At 38.6% G+C, this 25,960-nt stretch overlaps 1 protein-coding gene and 1 long non-coding RNA gene across 12 annotated transcripts in view; one reads left to right on the forward strand and one right to left on the reverse strand.

Annotated features, from left to right (window-relative positions):
- PRPF4B (pre-mRNA processing factor 4B) overlaps positions 1–2,571 on the reverse strand; it is a 22,671-nt gene extending 20,100 nt beyond the window's left edge. For 2 of the 3 annotated variants that reach the window (XR_009276763.1, XM_058830708.1), the window contains exon 1: positions 2,481–2,571. Coding sequence is in view for 1 of the 3 variants with exons in the window: in XM_058830708.1 (XP_058686691.1) it covers positions 2,481–2,518 (38 nt within the window). In the remaining 2 variants the exon portion in view is untranslated. Of the gene's footprint in view, positions 1–2,398 lie in introns of all 3 variants that reach the window. The other variant, XM_058830709.1, reaches the window with a different exon arrangement.
- On the forward strand, positions 1,756–24,072 carry LOC131575359 (uncharacterized). 9 transcript variants are annotated; one of them, XR_009276769.1, is made up of 5 exons: positions 1,756–1,864; positions 3,427–4,079; positions 4,390–4,560; positions 9,835–9,951; positions 11,621–14,468. It is a non-coding gene; the product is annotated as an uncharacterized LOC131575359 (long non-coding RNA). The 9 variants fall into 9 exon arrangements; XR_009276766.1 differs by lacking the exon at positions 1,756–1,864 and adding an exon at positions 23,396–24,072 and having other exon boundaries at positions 2,619–4,079; positions 11,621–11,816; XR_009276771.1 differs by lacking the exon at positions 1,756–1,864 and having other exon boundaries at positions 2,619–3,827; positions 3,918–4,079; positions 11,621–14,475.
- The last annotated feature ends 1,888 nt before the right edge of the window (positions 24,073–25,960 follow it).

Here is a 25,960-nt window from a genome sequence, read left to right on the forward strand (position 1 = left end):
TGTATCAGAGATATTCTAAGCCAGACCTAAAGGACAGCATCTCACTGCGAATTTGATTAGTGTCTTCCTAATTAAGGACATGATCTTCAAGCAGTGCACATGTGCTATCTCCTGCCTGAATTAAGATAAATTCTTGTACTAGTAAATAAAGCTCACTTCTCTGCAAAGTACACTAAAATTATTTGCTAAAATCATTAGCAAAACTTTAGTGCTATGAAATTATGAACTTCCAAAAGGAGCAAAACTGAGTTAAAAACATAAAATATTCAGAGACTTAACTCAGAATGCCATCTGTCTTTAATGTTTCTATTACTACTTCTGCTTACTCAAGCCATACAGAAAGGTGTTTTTCTTAATTGCTACCTCCTGACACTCCACACCATTATGATAAGAGAATACCAAGCAGAACAAAAGAGAGAAAACTGGCTTAAAAAGAACTCATTTTCTCTTGCACTTGGCATTAAAAAAAAGGTAAAAAAAAAGAAAAAGTATTAAATGCAAAACTTCTTCAACTTGGATTTACCTTCCTGAACAAGTATATCTGTGACCTAAGTGGGGAAATGTGACAAGGAGAATTTTAAGTGAACTATGTGCCTTTCAAAATTTATTTTAATTGGATCCAGGATCCTGTGTAAGTCGCCAGTTAAGACATTAAAGGTACTTCAAGACATTATAAAAATATTAAAGACAATACAAAGCACATCTGTTCCAGGTATTCTCTTATATTCTCTTATTAACAGAGGAAATTATTTTGTTATTGTATGTACTTTAAAGTTATGTAATAACCTCATCCTAGATTCTGGAAAAGCCAGCTGGTAGCTAAGGTGCCAGATGAGACACATCACCTCGGTAGTATCTCAGGCCACTACAGGCTGCCAAAACAACTGCCGGCTGTCTTTGTAACTCAACAACAACAAAAAAATAGGTTCATTAATATGCAAAAAAATAGTTAATTTTCTTCATGTACAGGGATCCAATTATTATTTCAAGTAATTTCATTAAACTATGGGTAAACTTCAGTTAAATGCTTCAGAGGCATAATGGCATGGATGAAAAAACCTTTTAGGAATATTTTAGAAGGTGATGAGGCATGTCTACATGTTTAAAAGCTGATGGCTTTAAGCAGAGAAGAACTGTGACATGAACTTGTTATAGCCCTACTTTTTCCTATTTTTGAATTCAAGGATAAGAATTACAGGAAGTTCATAAGGATGTGCAGTGATTTCACCAATCTTTTCCCTCATACAGGGTTCCTATCATCAGCTTCTACCTTATCACTTCACTTTCTCTCTACAATACTAAATGCTATTCTTCGTGTGCATATGTTTTACATGGCTCACATGTACTCCCACTGCTTTTCTTCACCATTTTTCTACTCCCAGGATAAACAATAAAATCATGCCTCTAATCAAAACTCTTTAAGGAGAAAAAACCACAGAAAACAATTTATATGGCTACTACTAATGTAGTAAAAAGAGCAAGCATTAGATCGTTAACTCCCAGCAGAATTTCCAGAAGATTGTGCTCACGAGCTCCTGAGTGCGGACAAACCCAAAACCCCACGGCACTAACCGGGGTGCCTGGAAAACGCACGCCCGGGAGCCCCGTTCCGGCGGCAGCTCGATCTTCGCTTCCCAACGGGAGCCGGGACTTGCCAGTCATTTCGAGAGCTGGAAGGAGGGGCTGGCGGCAACAAATCACTTTCTGCTTCCACCAGCACGGGCACTTTCTATACCGCGAGAGCGGCCGGGGCCCGGGGGAAGTAGGGAGGAGGGTTCGCCGCAGGGCGGGCAGCAGCTCGGCCGCCCCAGGGCAGCCCCGCGGCACCCGGCAGCCCGGAGCCCCCCGGCTCCGCTCGGACAGGGTGTGTGGCAGAGTGTGTACGTTTGGTGGCGGGGGGGGATCCCGGGGAGCGCCGGCCCGGATCGGCCTCAGGGATGCCCGAGCCCTGCGCGCCCGGGCGGGCAGCGGCCCCGCAGCCACGCGGGGGATGCGCATCCCTCCCCCGCGTTCCTCCGTCCCACGTCCCCCGCGCCAGCGGCAAGCCCGGTTAGCCGGCGGCGATCCCGGTTCGCCGCGGCCGGAGCGCCACCAGGGCGGGAAGGCGCACGCGGGACTCCCGGGGACACGCGCCCGCCGCCGCTTCCCTTCCCCCCTCCCCCCGCGCGGCCCTCCCGAAACCACGGGCGGATCCAGCGCCCCAGGCCACCCCGGGCCGCCTCGCCGCGGGGCCGGTGGCGCCGACAGCAACCCCTCTCCCCGGAACGGCCGCCTTCCCCCATCCTTCTCTCCATACCCCCCTCCTCCTCCTCCTCCTCCTCCCTCGCCACTTCCATCCGGGCCGCTTCTCGTCCTCCCCGTCCCGTGTGTGCGCGTCCCCCCTCCCCAATCCCCTCACCCGCGCTTCTCCGTCCACCTCCCTTCATCTCCTCCCCAAAGCTCCAGGGCGCGGAGCCTTCCCCCCTTCAGCCGGTGCTTACTCGGGCGGTCGCTGCTCAGGCTCGGCCGCGGCGGCCATTTTGAACTTCCGAACTCCTTCGCTGCCGCCGCCGCTGGTTGGGGGCGGGGGGAGACGCGGGGCCGGAAGTGAACCCCGCGCGCGGGGCCGGGAGCGCGGCGGAGGCTCCGCCCCCCCGTCTCTGTGGGCGGCCGGGGGGACGCGGCGGCGGCGGTGGCGGCGGGAGTGGATCCGGCCGGAAGGGATCCGACCGGGAGTCAGCGGGGTTGGATGAGATATTGGGAACGAGCTCTTCGCCGTGTGGGCCCTGAGACACTGGAATGCGTTTCCCAGGGAAGCTGTGGATGCCCCATCCTTGGGAGCGTTCAAGTCTGGTTTGGCCGCAGCTCTGAGCAGCCTGGTCCAGTGGAAGGGTATCCTTGCTCATGGCAGGGGGTTGGAACTGGGTGATTTTTAAGGTCCCTTTAGACCCAAGCCTTTCTGTTGATCAATGTTCCTGTTGAAAGGCGTTGCTCCGCTTAATTTGCCTTTCCAGGCTCGGCCTGGCTGTGCCGGGCTGCAGGGAAAGGATCGGTGCGGTTCGGGGTCGGGGCTGTGTCCGGGTGCGCTGCGGTGGCTCCTGGGCTGGAGGGTGCAGGTTTCTCACCAGCGTTTCGCCTTTTAAAATGAGTATTAGATTTAAGATCATTGCTGCATGTCTGCTAACAGGAGCTGTTGTAAACTTAGCAGAGAAATGCCCTAAGGTTGCTAAGCTGCATTTCATTTTTAATTTCAACAGGTGGTTTGAGCAGTCATTTATGACATAATTTTTCTCATGCAGGACCCTAACTTCTTTCAGATGGTCGTAAAATCTGCAGACATCCCTAGGGCTGGAATCTGAATCTGAATGTCATTGCTCCCCAGACTTTGGCTAAGAGACTCGAAATCATGAAGTGGATTTTAACTCTTTGTTTTTTGTCTTTTCACAGATTCACAGACTGTTGGACTAAGCTGGAAGGGATCCACAAGGATCCTCGAGTCCGTCTCTTAAGTAAACATCCCGTATAGGGATAGCACCCACCACCTTAGTGTTACTAGCACCATTTTCTAACCATCTGCAACTACAGAAAATTAACAAATTTAACTACAAATACCGATGTGTTCTGTCAATGAATCTGGACATTACAGCATCCCAGCTGTATGCTGCTCTGCTTCAGGATTTTGAAGCCCAAATTGCCTGATCTGGCGGAAATATTTCTGATGGAGACATGTGAGTGCAAGCTCTGCCATTTCACAAGCAGGATCAAAAGTAAGATCAGGATGCACCTGGTTCAAATGCGTGAAACTGATATGGTGTGTGGAATTTCAGGCTGCCCTGAAATGGACCAAGGTAAAAATGAATTATGTAGCATTGGAGATGAAAAGAATGAAAACAAAGAAAATCTTACAAAAAGTTACTGTCTTGTTGCCTGTGTATCAGATACCTTAAAATAAGAGTCCTTGCTGTTGTGACATGAGCTCAAGCGTAATCCTCGTGCATCTCACTCCTGTGAAAGGAACACCTTGTTTGGAGAAGTAGCAGATTATTTTCAATTTGGGGAACCCTGCAGTGCTGACTTCCGTATTCCAAGAGAAAGGACAGGTAAGCCCAGTCTATGCTTCTTAGCATCTGTCATGTTTTCACTGTTAGAACCCAGATGTTTGCTGGGGAAATTAAAAGCCCCTAAAGCTCAGTCAAGGTGTAAACATCACAGGAAAATCAGTTGAAAGCTGGATCTAAAGGCTCTGTTCGCCCTGTGGAAGATGCTTGTGCCTCAAAGCTGGGTTCTGAGAGAAAGCTGCATTTCTGAATGTGTGGGATGTAGCATTAGAGCTGAAAGATGCTGAGAAAATCCATTTAAAAATCCATGACATGGATGATGACTTTAAATGTGTTTATTGTCATATGACAGAGTAGATCTTAATGAAAAATCATTGAAAATCACACATTTGGATAAAAGAAACCTACCAGTGCTTCATCTGTGAAAGTGCTTTTATATCCCTTTATAAAGTGCCTGGAAAGTGTGCAGAAACAGCCATCAGAGGAAACCTCATCTCAGTGCATATCATCTGAAACTGAGCAGGTAAGCAATCTTCATGTAGCTTGCTTGGCAGTACCAGGATACAGTTATATGCCCACACAGTGATTTTACTAGTAAGTCAGGTTTTATTTTTCACTCTCATCCAGTTGCCTCCTCAGGTTAAACTTATCACTGTAAATAACTTTCTTTGGTCAATGCAAAATGTGTCAGAGCCTTTCAGTATGAGCTGTAAATACTATCATCAGAAGCTACTGTAAAACATCTTCATGCTGTTTTGAGCAAAGAAAACGTAAGAACTGTAAAAATTCTAAAAATATGTTATAAATGTTCACCTATCGATGATGTTCCTTCTTCAAAATCCTGTCTCATTTCATATTTTGGATTCTGAATATTTTTATGAGTAGTTAACAGTCATATTCCAACAATTTCAATATTGGTGTCTTTTTAATGACTCTTAACATTACTCAGAAGGTCCTTCTATCAAGGTGAATGTCTTTTATCTCTACATTTCATGACATTTCTAGTACTTAAATAGTATCTCCATTTATAAAATGAAAGACCTTGACTAGTGTAATCTGTCTCCTAAATCACAAAAGGACACTGTTCCAGTATTCTATTTCTGTTCCCCTTTGCATTAACTATAAATGGCACTTTTGTACCGATTATACGTTTTTCCTCATTGCTTAAATGATGCTTCTGTTCATAGTTTCAAGTGCTATGCCATCCGAAAAACAGATCCATCTGCATCCAAATGCATCCATAAATGCATTTAGTTCTCACCTTCATGTCTGTAGGTAAAAATCTTGAATGATTGTGTACAAAGGTAGTCTGGGAATTTTTCTGTTTAACCATTCAGTATTGGGGGTAAACATATAATTTACTTTAGCAAGGTTTCCCTGGCTGCTGCTGGGATATAAACCAAATTCTTGCTTCGTGGGTTGAACTACTGATTTGGTTCTGATTTCTCAGTATGGCTGAGTAAAATAACAGGTCATGGTGAAATAAGGTGGTGGTTCTCAGGTGTGCTCTGGAGTTTGTGGCAGCGGTCAGGTAAGGAAACAGACAAGGAATGTGAAGAAATGTGGAATGACAGGGCACCCTGTGGTTTTAGCCGGGCATCTGTGTCATTATGTAATTAGATTATGAAGTGTTTTGATTGAAAGGTTTAGATTGGATTACATGTTATTCTGTCTAGTTTTGATGCCTTTGTTGTCTTTGTGATACACGGGCTTGTTCTGAGGTTTTTACTGCTTGACAGGGCAGGAGATAGAATTTTTTAAGAGGTTATAGCAGAATTTCTGGAGGAAAAGTTATTGAGAAAATGGTAATTTTTAGAACTGAAAGAAAAACAGGTTTTTTATTTGCTTCACAGTGACTTACAGTGTCCCCTTACTTGTGACTGTAAGCCAAGAACAAGGCTGCAGTCCAATGTAACATTTCTCTAAGGGGGTAGGAAGCAAAGCCCATGGAAAGACAATTGAAATTCACAGTATTTCAAAATAGAGATGACTACAGCAGTGAAAAAATTTATGAGTGCTTATACAGACTATTGGTTTTTTAAGTGAAAGGAGAACTGCTTTTTATTAACAAATTATAAATTGTCTCTTGAATGAGTAATCTCATTCCTTTTGGGTGGGAGGCGTGGGGATGAAAAATCCATCTTCCTTACAACTGTAGTGAGAAAACCTGGGGCTGGATTTTCTGAGATGCTCTTTTGACAATTTCCATTATGTATGGGGGTGATGAATTTTGAAGATTATAACTTACTATTCATTGTTATGTTAATATGCAGAAAGTTTACTTTACTTAATTTTAGCTTCCTAGTGAAAAATCTGATACTTAACAATTTTTTAAGCTCTTGGAAATATTGTGGAATTTTAAATATTTTATATTTTTTGTGAACATTGCTTACATTTTTTGTGATAAATATGAGCAAAGGAAACCTTTCTAAATATTTGTTTAACACCATGCTAATTTCTATACATTTTTAAGGTGCAGAAGAAACAATAAAGAAACTAAGAAATCTTCAACTTGCTAATGTTTTTCAGATGTTTTAATCCATTAAAGGAAGCTTTACTGTAAAATTATAAGGAACTGTTGTCTGCTGATTTATTGTGCTTGTGGAGCTGATACAATGAGAGCCTTTCTGCTGGCTATGGGGATGGTTTTTGAAATAGTTTTAAACACAGTTTCTTAGCACTGAGCTTGTGTTTAACTTAGTGTTGAGTTCTCACTGGAATCGCTAACGTTATTTGGTACAATATGCTTGTTGTAGCTTTTGACCTACTTGAAAGCCTAACTGGTTAGTGGAAAGCAATGTACAAAGTGAATCTTAAATCTTAGAAAAAGAGTTCAGAAGTCGCTGGGAAGTTGAGTGATTTTATAGTAAAACCTTTACAATAGAGGGTTAGTGGTCTTGACTGCATTTCCCTTTAAACAGGAATCCTCTATGCAACCTCCTACCGCTACTTTCTCCAGACCAAATTTAGACTGTCAGCAGATGTGCTTAGAATAAAATAGACACGTAAAGTGTATTGTATCTGTCACTAAAAATACTCCTTTGAAGCTTGTGTGTTCTAATGTGTCCGTTCCTTCAATATTTTTCATATGCTTCATAATTCACAACAAAATAACTCCACTGAAAGTGCATATTTTGCTAACTCATTTTTAATTGTGGTTTGAAATCTTGGAGAGCTGCTTGTATCATGTTTTGGTTAGTTTTGGTTTTTGTTCTGGTTTGACACTGTGAATGCACTAAGCATTCTTAGAGCTGAGCTAACCTTGGATTTCCTCATGGAGTCCCCATGGTCAAATTATGTCTTCATAATCAATAATTGCTCTTTCTTCTTAAATGCTGTGCATCTCAGCCAGATTTGGCCTCATATTGCTTAAATAACCACAAAATACTTTAAAACTACATAGGAGTTAAGTTTGAGCATTTATATTAATAATCTTAATGTGGATAATTTTTTTCTATTTTAAATTAACGTATTTGCTCTTGTTTTAAGCTGTTGTAACAAACCATGGCTTTTAATACAACAAAGGGATGGCTCAAACTCTTCAAGCATCTGTGCAAGAACAGGTGCTGTTTCTAACTGTAGTGAATGCAAGATGCAAGATTTTTTTGCAGTTATTTTTCTTTTTTTCTCTTTCAGTGCTAACTATTCACTTAATACAAGTGTACGCGCAAGTACATTTATTTTAATTGACAGAAGGTGTTGAAACTCATCAAGATAGATTAGAATGGTGGTTTGAAGGGCAGGGAGGAAGGATTAGGGACTTCTTAGAGTTTGCTTGAAGGCACTAAACAAGGATCCCCATCTTTCCAAGGCAGTAGGTGGGCTGGGATGTGGCAGCTGCATTGAGCTTGCAACTCAGCAACTCTTATGTAGGTAAAGAAGCCAGCATTCAGTGCAGGAAATCTGGATGGCAGGACACGATGAGATGCTTGGGTTTTGAATACATACTAAGTTGTTTTGAGTTTCTGATGGGCTCATTTTGGCAATTGATAATTGCTTGGTTGGATAACTAGCTGTTAGTTCAAAAGGAAATTCTGCCTCGTTAAGTTAGTAGCAGCAAATCTATCTTCTTTTGTCAAGTGTTGCTTCATCTCGGTGAAGCTTAATTTCCATCTGCAAGAGGTAGAGATCCTTGCTTCATACAAGGAAGGGTATTAATTTTGTTGTTTGTTGTGTTACTAAACTGGGGTGGGCATACTCTACTGTGGAAAATATCAAGGATGCTTCATGTCTGAAGCTTTTCTGGCTTGAACTTTATGCCGATGTGATTGGAATAACATGAAAATTCTAATACTCTTCATGACGACCATCCAGCTTCAATATTCAATTTAGATCTATTTTAACCCAAGGGTTTAGTCTCTTTCTGATTTCTTCTTGGACATTTAATTATGTCAGACATGCAAATCAACCAAAATAATTCAGCCAAGTTTCTAGAATGCATACAGGGAAAACTTTCTGTTCATAATGTTTTCAAGTGGAGCCTGCAAGACTGTGGATACCTTTTATTTAAAAAGTCCTAATAGTACATGCCTTGCAGGAAATACATAAGCATTTTTCAGGTGGTGTAATCTGTTAGAACAGCTGAAAGACGACACTCCTGATGGAAAATCAGTTGAGATTTGGCCTTTTCAGTGCCTCTGAAAAACACAGTGAACAATGACAATACCTTACTGCAGGAAGCTAATTGTGACAGACTTTTTCAGGGAGGCAGGGACCAGAGCTAGGAAAACTTGCCAGTTTCCTTTGGCACCTGGCTTGCAAAGCTTTTTGATTCTTTTGTAGACAGCATGTAAAATGTGGTGGATAATGAACACCAGTGAAGCGGGGAAACCTGTGAGCTGTTGCCAGAAGTAAAGATGGGATTACGAGATGAATTTAAGCAGAATTTGTCATATTAGGAAAAGTGATAATGAGTCATGGTAAAGTGGGAAAATAGTAAAATAATGGGGAGTCTCAGAAAATGAGAATAACCTGTGCCACAGTTTGGTTTGAAGTGAACAGAAGGATTTAGTCTCAGACATGTGAACCAGCATTAAAATAAGAAGGGTACACAATCACTTCTATTTACTATTGCTGCCATTACTCAAATGACAATTAGTTCAAACATCCAGAGAGTTTCTGGTGTGTTTATATTATGTGTATATATATATATATATATATATATAATTCTCCATTATGAAACCTGGCATTGATGTTTTAGCTTCTTAGGTATTTTGATTCCAAAAATGAAACCTAAAACTTGTTGAATGTTGAAAAGAGAACAAAACCACAAAAACAACAACAAAATATTAAGAGAACTCTCAATACAGGTCAAAAAGCCAAGCACTCATCTGTGTGGGTGGGTACACTTGCAAAATCTTGCTTTATTTGCCTCTATGCAAATTTCTGCTCCCAGTAATCCTTCTGAAATTCAGTGCGTGGAATGGGTAGTGGTTCATTAGACTCACTTTATTCTTTAGAGAGCAGAGTAAATGGCACAAAAAGCAATGAGATTAAGGTTACAAAGGCAGCTTTGATTTTGGCAATTCAACTTTCATTTTGGCAATACCTAATTTTTATTTCTTGTCTTAGCAAACTTAATGTGTTGAGACTTTGTTTGAGTTTTTTAATACAGCTTTTATTTTGTGTTGTGGGAAATATGTTGGGAATTTACCTTAATACACTACAATAAATTACCAGAATGCTATCTTCTTTAGCAGTATGTACTGTACTGAGTTACTAAGTTCTACATTGCTATGCACTATGTATGTGCCATACAGTACGTGGCTATATAAAAGTTCACATATTTCTTCCTTAGGTCCTGTGACATACAGACTCTTTAGAGTTATGGGCTTCAGCTCCATCACAACATCCTTACATGTGTTGGTGGTGTCTTGACTGAACCACACTGGTGTACACTGAATTGGAGAGTCAGGTAAGTGATTATTTATGCTTGAATACAGCAAATGAAAAAAGCAGTAAGATTCTTAGATATTTTTTAATCTGTATGTGGTCACAAACCTGGAAATTTATCCTCCCTTTTCTCTTAGTCACTAGAGACTCCAGAATCCAGCAGTATTTGTAATCTGATGCCTGCTGTATCATCATATTAAAAGCAATGGGCAATTTAATAAATAAGGCTCAGTGACACTGGGTGAGGAAAAAAATCTTTGATTTTTTCTTTCTGTAAACAGCAGTCTGTTGAAATGTCTCACATTATCAGGTTCTGCTTTTTACAAATTATCTTCAGAGTTGTTACGGCTGTTTTGAGATTGATATATTTATATAACAACATCAGCTTTTATATCTTGTTTGTAAGCTTTTGGGAGGGTGGTGAAAGGTATTTTGGTAGTTTGTTGCTAGTATAAAAGCATTAATAAACATACTATGTCAGGACCAAAAATTTGAGCCAAATTTAGTTATTCTGTACCAAATGATACTTGCATGGTTGAAAGTATTTAATTTACTCTGAAACAAGCACTGGATATCTTCTCAATCATGTAATGGGCTTTTTCCTTTCCTAGTTTTACAAAGTATGATATATATTTAAAAGTGTATGCAGCACTGTATTTCTTAAGGTTATATCTTGGTTTGACATTTCACTGATCTTTGTATTTGTCTTAACAACATAATTAGCATTTTATGTTATTTTAACAATTTTTGGATAGTCATAACATAACGAAAGTCAATTCCTTGCAGCATAGTAGCTGTATTATGTAAAAAGGTTGGTTGTTCTTTATCTACATGTATTAGGATCACTGGAAGTTTGCCTGAGGAAACTTAGAAAAGACAGGAATGTGAGAAACGTGCATTGTATGATGAAGCTTTTATATGAAAAATACATTGTAATCTGGTAAAATAAAGGGATTCAGATCAAATGAGAAACCTGAAAATCATGTTTCTCCTTAATGCATTGTCATTTTTAAAAAGAAAGGGATATTTATTGTCATGCAGGTGTGTCAAATGCAGTAGTAACTTTTCAAACGCTGTCATTTTTATGATTGTAATTTGTGCTTACCTAATTACCTAATTTTGTTTTTATCTTTCATTGTGTTGAGCAGCACTTCAGCAATTTTATAATGCAAGTGTGCATCCAATAATGATAATCTGTACTTCCAAGATGTGTGTGAATGGTAGTTGATAATTTCTATAAATCACTTGCCTATTCATTGTATTTGCAGTGTACGCAAAAATAAAGAAAGGCAGATCTTTCTTCAAAATTACTTATCTTTAACTTGCATCTCATTTTGTCCTACAAGTTAAAAAAACCCCAAACAACACAACAAATGAACAAGCAAAAGCCAACTCAAACGAACAACATTTCATGGGAAGTTCTATTTTATGTGTTTTTCACAAACATAGCACAGAATGAGAAGCAAGATTTATTTTCTCAACAGCTTTTTCTTTCTTCACCTGGAAGCTTCATATCTCAGACTTTTAAGTCTTTCCATCACTGATGGTATTATAAAATATTGGTATAGTGTATTTTGGGTTTCTATTTTAATTAGTTTGCTTCATTTGTCTTCAATGGCAATCCAGAGAAGAGTTGAAGGAGCATATGGAAAATTACAGAATTGCTAGTGCCCTTTTTTTCTTCATTTCAGGATCAAGTATTCAAAACCAGACATCAGTTGAGTGGACATCACAAACAAATCCATCATGAAGAAGCACCAAACCCACAAATGAAAGAGAGGAAGAGAAGAAGGAAGTCTGAAGATAATCCTGTGTGTTTCAACACAAAAGCAACTTGAAAGTAGAATTCAAGCTAATTTAAATGCAGTATCTACATACCTACAGTAGGTATGATCTGTATTATAGCAAAACTTTCTGTTTTGTTTCTTAATTGCAGAATATTTTGTAATCTGGCATGTTTATTTATTTGCTGATTTACCTACATATTTTTGTAAGAAAGTTGCTCTTAGATAGCCTGAACAAAAATAAAAATAGCTACCTCCTACTTGGTTTGTGATAGTACCAGTCTTTGGAATAAGTTAAGTATGTGCTGGTCAAAAGGTGCAGCTAAGATTTTCTGCTATAGTTTGTTACACAGAATAACAAAGCACAGCCACTGGAATAGGCTCTTTCAGGAGCCAAAAGAAGTGCTGTGGGACTTCTTGGAATGTTGCAAGTTAACTAGGTGAAAAAACAGCTTCCTTTGAGTCATGGCTGCATTTTTAAGAGGAATATTAACTGAAGCATCAATTTTATCAGTTAGTATAAAATTGTATTTATCTGGACTTGTAAGAGTTAACACCAAGACTTTGCCTGGCCTCAAGTGCATCCTTTCTTCCAAAGAGATTTTGACAAGGCATTTGATGCGGCTGCCTGTCCATGAGTTGACGTTACAAAATACTCTGATAGCTTTTTTAATACTTAAGTAGTGAAGCTTGAGTACATCTCTTTCTCTAGGTTTCTTCTAAGTATGTGCATTTGGCTTAGGGTGTTTTCTCTTTTTAGTTGTTGCTCATGGCTATACATGTCTCTTACATTATCTGAAAACATTTTTGCAATAGTTTAACTAGAGAAATCACTTTCTTAATTTCACAGTTGTGTATCATAAATTAATTCAAATTGTCAAAGATTTTTTCCCCAAAGACTTCTTTATCTCACTGTTTTCTAGGACTTAAATAGTTGTCTATACTGAATCTGGCTTTCCTCATTTGAAGTTGTTATTGCTCATATGGAAAGAAATAAATACATGTTTTAGTCACTCTCTGATATTAGAATAATAAAAAGGATCCAAAAATGGAATTTGGGTTCAGTTAGTCAAAGGCCTAGTTGCTTGAAGTGAGCTAGAGCATTTTTTTGGTAACTTGGGAGCAGATCGATGTGCTGATTATGTACCTTGCACATAGGCATGTGTCTTCTGGCCTTTTTTAAATCAAGTGGTCATTTAACAAAGCTCATCAGTGGCAGAAGTAAAAGGTTAAGCACTTTACATTGTTACATCATTACAGCTGTGACTTGTGAAACAGTGGAGTATGGCAATCCAAATTTTGTCTGAGGTTACATTTGAAATGTGACATACGATGTAGGCACTACAGCTCTTTTGAAAGAAAAAGGAACTTTTACGGACTGGGTCTCGAGCTCTCCCTGGAGCCGTGGACATTAAGAATTTATTTGAACTTTTCATACCTACTCAAGCTACTCGAGCTTTGCTTGATTTTTGTACAGCAAAACAAACTTCATGTCAACACTGTTCCTTTCCTACAGCCCCCCTGAGGAGCAAACTCATAAAACTGGCAGGAGCTGTAGTCACTGCCTGCAGCTGTATTGTAATTCTTTCCACTAAAGGCCCTGTGTCCCCACAGTAGAACAGGATCTGTTGGGAATCACAGCTAGCTCAGTGGTGTGTCCAGCAGCACAGATGGAACAGCTGATGGCAGAAGGCGTAAGGATAACCCTGCTGTGCTGACTGTGACTCTGAGAGTACGGGCTGTCCCCTGCACAGAGCTCCAGAGTGCCAGAGCAAGCTGCCTCATTTCTTTTCATCACACAGTTGTCTCTCGTTATGCCCAGATTAACAGATGAACATGGAAAGTGTGTTTTAGAGTCTATTGATACTGTAAAACTTAAAGGAATTCCTTTAAACGGAGAAAGATCTGCTTTCAGGAGGTTACCAGCAAAGTGTTGGAAGCGGGACATGGAAATCCAGCTGTTTTCCTGTGGCGCTTTGTTTGCTTTCCACCAGGAGGGGGCAGCAGATGAACAACATCACACGGGCTGTTTTCTACTTTTCAAACGCTTCCAGTGTCCCTCTCTGCCTGTGAATCCTAGCAGGGACTCCTTACCGATGTGAGAGTTTAAAATTATGGTTCCTACTTGTTTGCTACAAGGATAGCTGGAATGTATGAATCAGAAGTCTTCATTCTGTTCAGTATTAAGGAATAGAATTTATTTATTAAAATCTACCTCAAGTTTTTAAAGAGGGCAGTTCTTTACTGAGACTTAAGATTTTTATGACTATGGCATTAGGTGTGTATATATTTTAAAGGATAAAATAACTAAGCAACCGTAGCCCATCAGCTCATTAATGTTACCTAAGTCTTGCTGAACATCTTTCAAATACTTATTTTTGTATTTCAATTTGCATATTACAATTCAAAATAATGTTCTCACAGCCATTTTTCTCCCATCAGAAAATAAAACCGAGAATACACTAAATCTAGTGATGCTTTTCATTCATGTGTAATAAATGTATTCACATACAAGGATGGCTTGTGCATTCTGTTGGCAGAGCATGGGAGTTAAAGGCCTCAATTCACATGTAGTGCGAGTGGTGTTAAGCAATATAACCAAATTTAATTGCCTTATTTCAGGCGCAAAGTGCAGTCTTATCATCTGAAAGTTTATGGAGGTGTACCATATTACTGATTGGGAGTATAGTAGGGTCTTTTTTAAAACTGTTGGGCAAGTAGTGATTATAACCTACCATTGTGAACTTCTTGAAAGTGTGTGGCTATAGTTCTGTTTAAGATGCAGATTAAGTAGTTAACAAAAAGCCACAGAGAGATGGCAGTCCAGTCCTTTTAGCTGCTGAGTTTTATCCAGTAGTTCATATAAAGAAAGGAAAACCATGGTGGCTTCTGTATCAGCTGCCAGTGTTCAGAAGCTAACTGTGAAGAATGAAACTAATTCCTAACAGGACTGATTAACTGGTATACTTGTCTTGATGATTTTCATTAAAATTGCGTTGTAATGTGTGTGGGATCTTTATGGAGCCTAAAACTTTATCAAGTGACTTTTTTTTTTCCTTTTGTGGTGATTTTCCTCTTTAAAGATTACAAATGTTTAAGAGAAGAGGAAATAATTTCAAAGATTTATTCAGAATGGCACAACTTGCCTTTCAGAGCTGGCTTTCATCTTGAATCCCACTGTTTAAATCACAAATTTTTCCATGTGGTCCCCATGGTTCTACTGAGGTCACTGATTTAGCACCTTCAATGCATCAAACACTTAAACAACTCCCCTGAGTATTTAAGTTCCCTCATGCAAGTTCAGGGCTTTTATTCTTTGAGCAATCTAAGCTTTAATTTTCTAGTGCAGGAAATCCACACAAATAACTGAGGATTAAATTCCCTTTTTCCTCTTTCTTGTTTTGAATACTGTTGCATAAAATAACAACTGTATGATTCACTCTTGCTTTGTGTAGTAATTAGCAGGAGGACTTTTACCAGTAGAAGTCTTGAGAATATATAGAGTAAAAGCTAATACCATAATATTCTAAAATACTTTGTTTTCAGAATAGCTAGACTTGAATTGCCTTCACAAATATGTCATGAAAATAGCTCTGATTTCCTTATAGAGTGTTTAAAGAATGAGTAATCCTGTTTATTGCATCTAATACATGAGTATACTACGTGTATTTGGGAATAGTATTGACTCAGGTATTAATTACTTGCAGTGTTTTGAAAGGATATTGTTTCCTTTTGCTGAGTGCTGGTCAATAATCTAGATAGATGTGTAAGCGCTTTTTAAACCTGTTATCACGGGATTTTCACAGGATTTTAAACTTCTATGCTTGTATTTCTCTCTTTGAAAAAGAATGTGTTAAAGTTGTGACTTAACAGCATTATAGACTTGTGTTGAATTTTTGAACAGCCAATGCTTCCCCTGTTGTTCCTGAGGAACCTCTAAGCATGGTGAGAGGGATAATACAGAAAATTTGGGATAGCAGGTCTGTAATCTGCATCGATCTTTTCAAATGCTTTACCGTTTCCCTTCCTAGAATCTTCTCTTCGTATATTAGTACATTTGTAATTTTCATGTGGAGGTTTTTTTCCCTTTTCAAATAAATTCCACTTGCAGGCCTGAAAGAGTAACAGGTCATATAGCAGGGACAAAAAATTTCAAGAAAGCTTTGGTGGACCATTCCAACATCAGAGCAGAACAGTCCAATATGATTATGTTGTATTATGCAGAATTGGCTGCTAGGAAATTAATTCAGCACAGCAGATGATGTCATTTTGGGAATGTAAATAAATTATTGAAAGATAATAAACTAGAAACTGAAGTATTTCATTGTAAACAGCTGTGATAGGAATCTTTGTCCTCTTATCTTTCCCATAGTGGTATTAGTCTTTCCTAACTAATACCTTTAATACTCATGATAAAAGGCATAAAAAGCCTAAATTAACACTGTAACTGAGAAATGTAATCCCTTCAGACCACTTACACAGGAAGACTATATGATGATTTTCCAGCTGGGACAAGGTTCATTTCCTTTCTGACAGGAAGCATTCTTATAGTTAGCTCTGCAGAAACACACAAGAATGCATGCTGGTATCACAGCCCTTCATTGCCAGCACTGGGAGCAGGGAACAAGGTCTCTCTGACACAGCAAGTGCAAACACATACAGGTGGATTGCATGGATGTCCTCTTTATGTTACCACTTCCGTAAATTGCTCAGGGAGGAAAAAAAAAGTACTCTGCTGTTGAATATTGAGTGCTGTGTAAGAGTGATTATTTTGTGATATGAAAAGGATTTCTAGAGAAAAGTGATATTTTTTCCCTACTGGTAGTATTCTCTCTTACGTTGAATATGCAAAAACCAAGCACTGTGGTCCTGATTTAACAAAACAGGTTAATTTTAAACAATTTTTAACTGATGGGTTTTTTATGGCAATTAGGTATATTGATCTTTAAGGATATGTTTGATCCTGGTTTGGAATTTGTGTTCAGAAGACAGCTATTTAAAGATATAAATACTGCAAAGACAAGGACTGCTTATATTCCTGGCTTGTTAACTGAAAAGGGTGTCTTTACTGGTTCAGAGGGATGTGGACTTTAACCACACCTTTTTTTTTTTTTTTCTTCTGGTATTCCACAGCCATTAATTAAAATATTAATTATAGGAATTATTAAAAGTAGCAATGTCCTCTCAAAACTTTTTAAATCAACTTGCATATATAGGCATATTTCAAGATTTTCAATATCATAAAGTTTGGTTTCCAACTTGACTACATTCCTTTTCATCTTCTGGAAAGCTCCCTACTTCATCTTTATGGTTTGAACTTCAGTGAACCTCTCAAAAGCCCAGTCTCTGTGACTGATGTTCTGGTGTCTTTCTGACTCAACCAAGTGATTTGTTTAAATAGACTTTGCATTGCCATGGTTATAGTAAACCATAATGCCAGGGGGATGGGAAAAGGCAATTACATTAGAAATTCTGAATTACACAGAAGAAAGTGCCTTGTAGAACTGTCTGCTTGGAACTGTTGGATCCACTCCATCTTGTTGGTATTTAAAAAGTGAAGCCTTCCTTCTTTCTTCTGAATTGTGCATTTTACAGGATTAGAAAATAAGGTCAAGTGAATGCATGGATGGAAACAGGCTATGTTGTGTTAAAGCCTTCCCAAAACCTCCTATTTGGTGTGTGGGTGCATAGGACAGTGGGAGCCAATTTGATTCTTGTGATAATACTTAAATGAAACAGCTTGTGGAGAATTCGTCCTAATAGGACCTGGCAGCGTAGTGGATAAGGAATATCCACCTTAGTCCACAGTGGCAAAATTGAGTTCACTGAGCTGAAGAAATGAAATACTCTTGCAGTCACTTGGCAGGAGCACGGAGCTCCAACACTTGAGTGCCGTGGGTGGTGCTGCATCCCGCAGTCTTGGAGCCGTGGCATCACACACAATGGCACAGGAGAGTAGGCAGATGTCTGGCAGGAAACCTGGGTGTGAAGGGGCTGATAGACGTCTCTTTTGCTACTGGGACAGATGGCACTCAGTTTCTGTGGTAGCAAGTGTGCCATGTCTTCAGAGACAGACATTTGCTCTATTAAATATTCTTAGCTTATGTAGAAGCCAACTGACAGGGCTTCAAAAGTTACAGGAGAAGGAGAGTGATGGGAAAACAACTTCTGCTGGGAGGCTGACTGAGCAGTGTGGCCAGGCACTGTTAATGGTGTTTAGGTGCATAAGAAAACAAGTGTCCAAACCCCTGCAAAATAAACTGTTCCAAAAATTGAAGACAGTCACTGTCTAGAAGAACGATTGCAAATCTAGAACTGTCTCCTAGTCCTTGCGCTGCTATGTGACCCACAGCAAACACATGTAACTTGTTTTAGGAAGGTACTTATTACCTATGAAAACACAATTTACTACCTTGACAGCTGCTCGTGAACATGATGCCAACCTCTTCCTCTTCATTTCCCCATCAACAGTTGGAGGTAAACCTAAAGAATGCTTGCTATGCGGTGGTCATGCAATGCATTATTTCTTGAGAGATAGCAGTAGTAGAACTGGTACAGGGGAGGTACTTATAATAATGCTGGAGTGAAATTCTTGAGGAGAATTGTTACTGTACCAGCCTTGGTGTTAGACTTAGATTCTTGAAATATGTTCACTTTTCATTAGCTTTTTTAAACTCAAATGTTTTCATTGGTATGTTTTATTTTTGGATGTAAAAATGAAAACAGGTTTGCTTATATGGGGCTTGTCCTCTATTCAACCCTGACCATTCTGTGATTCTGTTTAATTTTTTCAGTCTGTGCTTTCTTCCTGATTAGGTTTATTTCAGGTTCTCCACTGTAAGACTAATATTTCAGAATTTTCATGCAAATATGAAATTAAACATTGTAAATTAGATTTTGTCAGCGAGAATGTAGATGAAAGGGGCGGCCTGTCCTTTAAGAACATACCTCTTGATGTTGACGTTTTTGAAAGTCATTCTTTTCCTTTGTATTTGTGACCTAGATGTTCTCCTTGATGTCTTTACAGAAAATTCTTTGTGTGTTTTCTTCATTAAGTAAAAATTATTTTACCTTAATGTAATTTCATATTGTTTTTTGAAAATTTCGTTTTCTGCTACTTTTCCGCTTTCTGGGATTTGTTTGGTTTTAATTGGTGACATAGAACACACTTGAAGTGTGTTGAAGTCCCTCTGAACTTTGATTCAGAAAAAAAGATCAAAAATTAAATTTGGAAATGGTTCTGGCCAGTCTGTCTTGGTTAGACTTATGGTTGAAGCCAAATTTAGATGCAGTAGGTCTGCTACTAGTAAAACAGACTGCAACCTTTAATTGCTCAGAGCAGTGTCCAAGATCATGTTTCATTAGCAGCAGGATCATGTGAAAGATGAGCTGCAGCTTGGAGGACATGCTGAAAATGCTGGTCCCCTGATACTCTTCTGAATTTCCCACACACACTCGATGTTTGCCTGGAAGATACAGCATCCTTCCTATTTGCTTTTCATTTCTTGATAGGCGAGAAGCTTTTCAAATGTGAGCTCTGCTCTTGTGCCACTGTGGTGGCACTTGCGAACACATACAAGTGAGAGGCTCTACAAATGTTGGCTCTGCTCACAGAGTTGGTAAGCATAAATAATCCCTCTGTCAGAAAAATTCTGTAGATCTGGTGGCTTTTTAAACGCAACAAAATCCCACGCTTTAAGGTATGCTCTCCCACCCAAGTCAAGCATTTACATATATTCCTTGGCTCTGTAAAGGCTTTTTTGGGATCTTGGCTCTGTAAAAGCTTTTTGCTTAAGGGAATTGCTTCCTGGCTCTTCTTTCCCTTCTGGAGCATGTATGGAAGGAATACTAATGGGATAAATACAAAAATATCCAGTAGGTGACAGTATCAGTGCATGTGTGTGAAAGGGTGCTGGGAAAAATGGTAGTAACTTACATTAAAAAAAACAGAAACATGTTCATTCACTAATTTTATATCTTAATTTGGTGGTTTAAGTTCACCATGAAGCTTTTTCAGTCATTTTGTCTGCAGCTTTGTTTGTAGTGTTTTGATTCCACAACCCTACCCCTCCCCCATGCTTTGAGGAAATGATCACATTCTTGATTGTGCTAAACATATCTAATTTTGCATTGTTCGCAGGGCATGTCATGTAATGAGTGGGAGCACTAGCTGGTCTTAGTAAAGCCGAAATACATGTTCCAAGTGTGTACTTAGCAGCCTTAGAGGATTTTTCAATGTTAAATTCATGTGTGTTTAAACTCTTTACACTAAATGAAGTGCTCTTTGCTTCTTTTTCTTTTCTTTTTTTTCCCTAAAGCTGAAAGATTTAAATTAAGATGAGCTAATGTCCACAAGTTCACTTCTTGAGGTATGCAGTGGCTGGTGGAGAGAAGGTTTAAGTAGCTGGGATTTGTTACTTATGTAACAAAAAATAAAAAGCTTAATCTAGTCTGGCTCTTTAGCTGTCATAATAATGGTAGTTCTGATTATGAAACCAGTGCTCTCTTTGGAGAATCTTTTGATGCCTGAACTGAAATCTGGAAATGCATTTATCAATAGTGATAAAACACCTTGAGCTTAAAGTAAGTTCCTTCTTCACCGAGAGCTTTTTAATATTTGGTAATGGAATAACAGGCTAAAACACTTTTTCTCAGCTTTTGTGGCGGGTGTGCAAAAATGCAGAATTGTAAACATTATCCAAATGTTGTAACAAAAAGTAAAGGTAATTCATATAATGGAATGGATGGCTTACTGATCTTGTTACAACTCTTTCCTTAGCAATTAGATGCAGCTTAGTGACAGGCAGCATTACTCTTTATGTCCTGTGTTACTAAAAATCCTTTTAAAAGTAAATTATTCTGTAATATCTGGCATCATATTTTGTCTCTTTTTGCAGTATTATTTCGGAAGCATATACTTTTCATTTACTTGTAATTAATCAGTCCTTCTTACAGGGACCAGCTATTTTGCTGCTTGCCAATTTTCAATGTGCCTCCTCCCACCAGCCTGCATTTCCCTGTTAGATGCATGTTAGATCATGATACTATAAATCTTTGCATGCTTCACTTTTGCTGTAAAACTGGTTTCATTGGAAATTAATAGAATTTTTCTTTAGTAAGTCAAAAACTTATAATGACTGTCTGTGAGATCAGGAAGTGAATAATTTAACTAGTGTTCACTAGAGTAAACAATAACACTGTCTGAAAGTACTCTTTTGTTGTATGTGAAATCTGTACTTAAAAAATATTTCGTTCCTATCTGCATCATGTTTCTGACCTAAATAGTTGGGATGTTTGAAATTGCTACTTGTGAAAGAGTTTGTCTGAATTGGCTAAATGCAGTTAAGGCTGGGGTTTTGTTGTGTTGTTTTTTTCCTTAAGTAGATTATTTCAGGCTTGTGTTGGTTTTAAGATTTTTAAGTACAATATAATGTAACACCCTCTACTTCTGAAATTGTATAAAAAAAAGACAATAACATTTAAGAATACTAAAGCAAAAAAAAAGGAAAAAGAAAAACCTGGACAAACCCAGCCCAGTCCCACAAGGTACACTTTACACCCACACAGAAGCCATTGACTGATTCAGTGGCCTGTGTTCAAAAGTGAGTTGTAAAGAGCAGAAATAGCATGTAGATCTGAGTGTTAGCAAGACTAAGGATGGCATAACTGCAGTGATGAAATATGCTGAAAAGTGTAATCTCTAAACCTATACAGTATTCTCATATAGTTAATGAATAAATATAAATAGTTTATTGATACTCAGAAAAGAGCACATTTCTACATGTGTTGCTACTTGGATATATGTGTGTGAGTATGTAACTGGGCTGTTCACAACAGTCTTTTACTTTTAGGCTTTTTCAAGAGCTTAGATCGGTGTAGAAGATGGGATGTAAGTTTGCTTGAGATATTTGCCATACTTAGTGACTTGGAAGAGGCAGATGACTGCTTCTGATGGCACAGAACCTGACAGGTTCACATTTTTTGTAGCTTTGCTGTCAAAGACTGCAAGAAGATTTCCTGAAAATTGTGTTTCCTGATGATAGTAGAGATGGCGAGGGTTCTGTGCTGCTTTAATAATAATGTATGGGATAATGTTTCATCTTTTGTATAAATCTTAGCTTGAAAATGGATTTTTTTCCTTTGGTAGGTCAACCAATTAAATTTTTTGTTAGGTGTGAAGGAAAAGGAGGGTTAAGGTACATTTTCCTATTAAGCATACTTGTAAGGAAGTCTAGGGGGTTTTTTTTTGCCATTTGTATTCATGTAATAACACCACCACCCAAGTACCACTACCCCAAATAGAGAAAACCCATAAATATTGGCATCACCAGCCTTGAGGTTTTTAAACTAGTACAGTGTATACCTCAGTCTAAAAAATTAGGTTTAGCCAACTTAATTTTAATCTGACCTCTCTGTGGGTGCCCTTCTATGCTCTTGGAGGATGACAGGCATTTCTGCAAGACACTGTAATTTCATATGAGGCATCACTTAAATGTGTGGGCTGATTCACCTGTTAGGACTGCCTGCATGCAGTTAGCTTTACAGGGGAAATCTAGAAAATAATACACCTGTTTGCTGACAGTGTGTGGGATGAATCCTCTTGTAGGTGGTCGTTTCAGTGTCCTACCTTGTAGGTCTGCAGAGTGCTACCAAAATAAATGGATCCTCAATATTGGTTGAATGGAAACCTTAAATTAAGAGAAGCTTAAGTTACAAACTGCTAAGTTTTAGAGTCTTATTGCTTGATGTTAGGTCACAAGTGCTGAGATTAACCCACAAGTCACAAGACTGGATTCTCCTGTAGCCTGTGTGCAGCTGTATTCTTGGCTGGTCTTGCACGAGGAAAGTGCCAGAACCCAAAGGTTTAGGTTCTAGATTTGGTATTTCCTGAATCTGCAAGAACTGAGGTTTTGATTAATATCAGATGATAGTTACACTGTCTCAGGACAGGGTTTTGACCCATACTAAATGTGTGGCAAATCTCACATTTTAATATAGAATGAATCCTTGACAGTATTTGTGTTACGGTTATGTTCTTTATTCTGGGGTATGTCCTTCTGTCGTAATGCAAAATAGGTGGGATAAGTGACAAATGCAAGTTCAGGGCAGCTTGCAGCTTTCACTACACTGAGCTGGAATTATCTACACACACAAATATGTTCAGCTCTGGTGTAGGTGGTTGCATGCTGGAGCAATTGTGTCCAAAATATCTAAATGCATATAGGTCCTATTAAGACAGAAAAGTAAATCAGGACACTTCTGTTTGTAGGAATCTTTTATTGTCTCAGTGGAGGTTTTATTTTAAAAGAATAGATACATCCACAGCCGCACAACTGAAATAAAAATACTGCTGAAAACATGGTGCAAACTCCACTTACTCCAGTAGTAGGGGGAAAAATGGTGAAAGGCATCATCTTGCTTGTGTAAAAGGAGAGGCACTTTAGGTCTAGAATCCCTCACTTGGGAATACAGCTAAGCTGTCTGTGAAATTGCTCAGGAGAACTGGTCTGGACTAGCTCTGCTGCTGGGTAGAGCCAGGAGATCTTGCTAGGCTCATGCCCTGACCCACTGTTTGGCTGTTTTGGATTTGTGAGTGCTACGGTTCGAGACCGACAGCCTGCGTAGTGTTCCCTCACTGCTGCTGATGGTATTCATCACTGAGACATTTCTGTTTTATCACAGCATTCAGAAGAGATTGGGCCTTCACACTGCCTGACATCACACGGCTGATGAGGTGTTCGGCTATAGTTTTTGCTGCTCTTCTTCCCCTGACAAACAACTTCTCTGAAAATACGTTAAGAAATATCACCTGAGTTCAGGAATCTCATTAATCAGTTCCCAGGTCATCTTTACTCTCAAACCACTCCCTGTAGAACATTAGGTTCTTAAACTTCTACCTAAGCATTCCAGCAAAGAAAGAAGTTGTTGGCATTGTCAGGCTTTCATGTTGAAAGCCAGGGATTATATGTAAGAGGAGAAGAAACTGTTCTTGTGTGGCAATTAAAAGCACTTAAGAGTGGTCTTTCCAAAGTGCTTTGCATGGGGTATGGTACAGGTGATAACTCCAATGTGCTGAGAGGATTCAGGGGATTTGTCCTGTCGAAGGGGTGAATGTGTTGATTTCTGTTCTGGTTACCTCCTGCTGATACATTCTTCTTACTTAAAAATGGAGAGATTGACATCTCAAAGCAGAATCAGTTGAAATGTGTCAAAGCTGACTGTGAACCTTACAAGTAGTTTCTTCTTTTTGTCTTTGATTTTTAACACAATCTCTATATAAAACAGAAAATTATTCAAGAAAATATACTGATGCTGTAGAATTCAGTGGAGTAAACATTTCTTCATGATTACTTTTTATAACAAAGTGACTATGTTATCATAAGCTTATCCAATGTTGAAATAAAAATAAAAATTATTAAAATATTATATCAAATAAACTTGACTTAAAAATTCAGCGGCTAAGTATACCTGAATCTTATTTAGCCAAATAAAAATAGCTCTTTAAAATGGTTTTACTCTAAGACTCCACATTTATTATTTGAATATGGTTTAAAAAACCTAGGGGGATAAAAAGCCTAGTATCACAACTTTCTACCAGACAGAAGCACTGTTCTCTGAAACACAATTGTGAAGAATATACTACTACAACAGGATAAAAGTTTCCCTTCAGGTAAATTGTAGATTTCTTGATTTACAGGAAAATGTTAGAGGGTTATGTGGAGAGAAGTTACTGGCAATTTTTAAGTAGAATCTCTATGAAAGAATTAAAGAAAAATTTAAGAGAAGAAAATTCTCATAGTGTAAGAAACTGATAATCATCCCCAGTCTCATCTTCATGTTGTACATTTGGCACAGAAAAGGTTGGAGATTCATAACAAACATAAACACTTGTTCCCTCTTCATGTGGAAGAGTAATAGTTGGACATTTGCAGGTGAGTACATAGAGTATTACTAATGGGAAATGTTTTCTTTCCTTAAAATGCTGCCATGTGAATTGTATTAACTTGTTTGCACAACAGTCTGATGGTCCTTTAACTTAAAATTGCTTGAGTGGTAAGTACTCATGACAGCAGTACTAAAACAGTACTTCATTCAAAAGGATTCCAGTGGCATTTCACTGACTGCTTTGGGGAAATGTCTCCATCCTTGTTGATATTGGGCCCAGAGGACACTGATGTAACGTGTTGGTTATTTAACAACATTTAGCAGTAGCAAAGGGATGCGAGGGAGATGTAGGTATGTGGAATTTAATTAAACAAGTTGGAATTCAGCCAAAACTCAGATCAACAGTCCCAATCTTGCAAAAAGCACAAGACTTGTAATAGTTGGTAAGTGAACTGAGCTTTCATTTTAGTGTCACCTTGACAATTGTGTTGTAAGCTATCTGCTTTTCTAGGGAATTTATTCAGTAATGTTGTGAAGGATGGTCTGTATCACTTACTAAATTACTAGTAATTACTAGAGATTACTTCTGGCAGCATTCTGCCCTGTTTTTGCATCTTTCACATAAGCACCAATCTCAGTCTTAGCATTTGAGAGCAGGCAAGAGTAGCTTGTAGTAGCAGTGCTGCAGGTGAAACATACTGCAGTTGCATGCCCACTAGAATTTTTAATATGCTGGGGTTTTTTATCCCATTTTTTTCCCCACTGTTGTTCAAGCAGGCTGCATAGTAAGCTTGATAAGGTAATCAGAAAGGGGACCTTGCATACAAAATAAGTGCTCTATTTCTTTTTTGTGTGTGTGTGTGTTTATTACCCTGTTGTAAGTAGGCAGAAATATTCAGCATTAATTAGTTTACTGAAAAGACTGACTGCTGATAACAGGTTTTGTATGTACAAGGTGCAATTTATAGAACCAAATTCTAATCTGTTCTTTCTCCCAGCCCTAGGCAGCATAGTTATTCTGAAGTAAAGGATTTTGGTTTGTCCTTGTAAGTGATCTTTCAATATGAATATGACAGGTTCTATCAGAATTATTTCTTTACACTCTAAAAAAGGAAGAAAATTTAGGTGCAGAAATTAATATTCTTGACACATTTCTGGTTTGCTTTGTAAGACATCCTGGAACAGCAGCCTTTTCTCAGAAGTTCAAAAACTTTGGTATTTCAGGGACTTTAGTATTGTAAGTCTAATGTGGCTTTCATGTGTAACTATCATTGAATGATATAGAATATTTTAAATGTATTTAGACAAGTAAGCAATTATTTTCTAGACCAACTTCCAGATATAGTAGAAATCTTCCAGGTC

The sequence above is a fragment of the Poecile atricapillus genome, chromosome 2 (assembly GCF_030490865.1).
Source record: "Poecile atricapillus isolate bPoeAtr1 chromosome 2, bPoeAtr1.hap1, whole genome shotgun sequence".
NCBI classification, from domain to species: Eukaryota; Metazoa; Chordata; class Aves; order Passeriformes; family Paridae; genus Poecile; species Poecile atricapillus.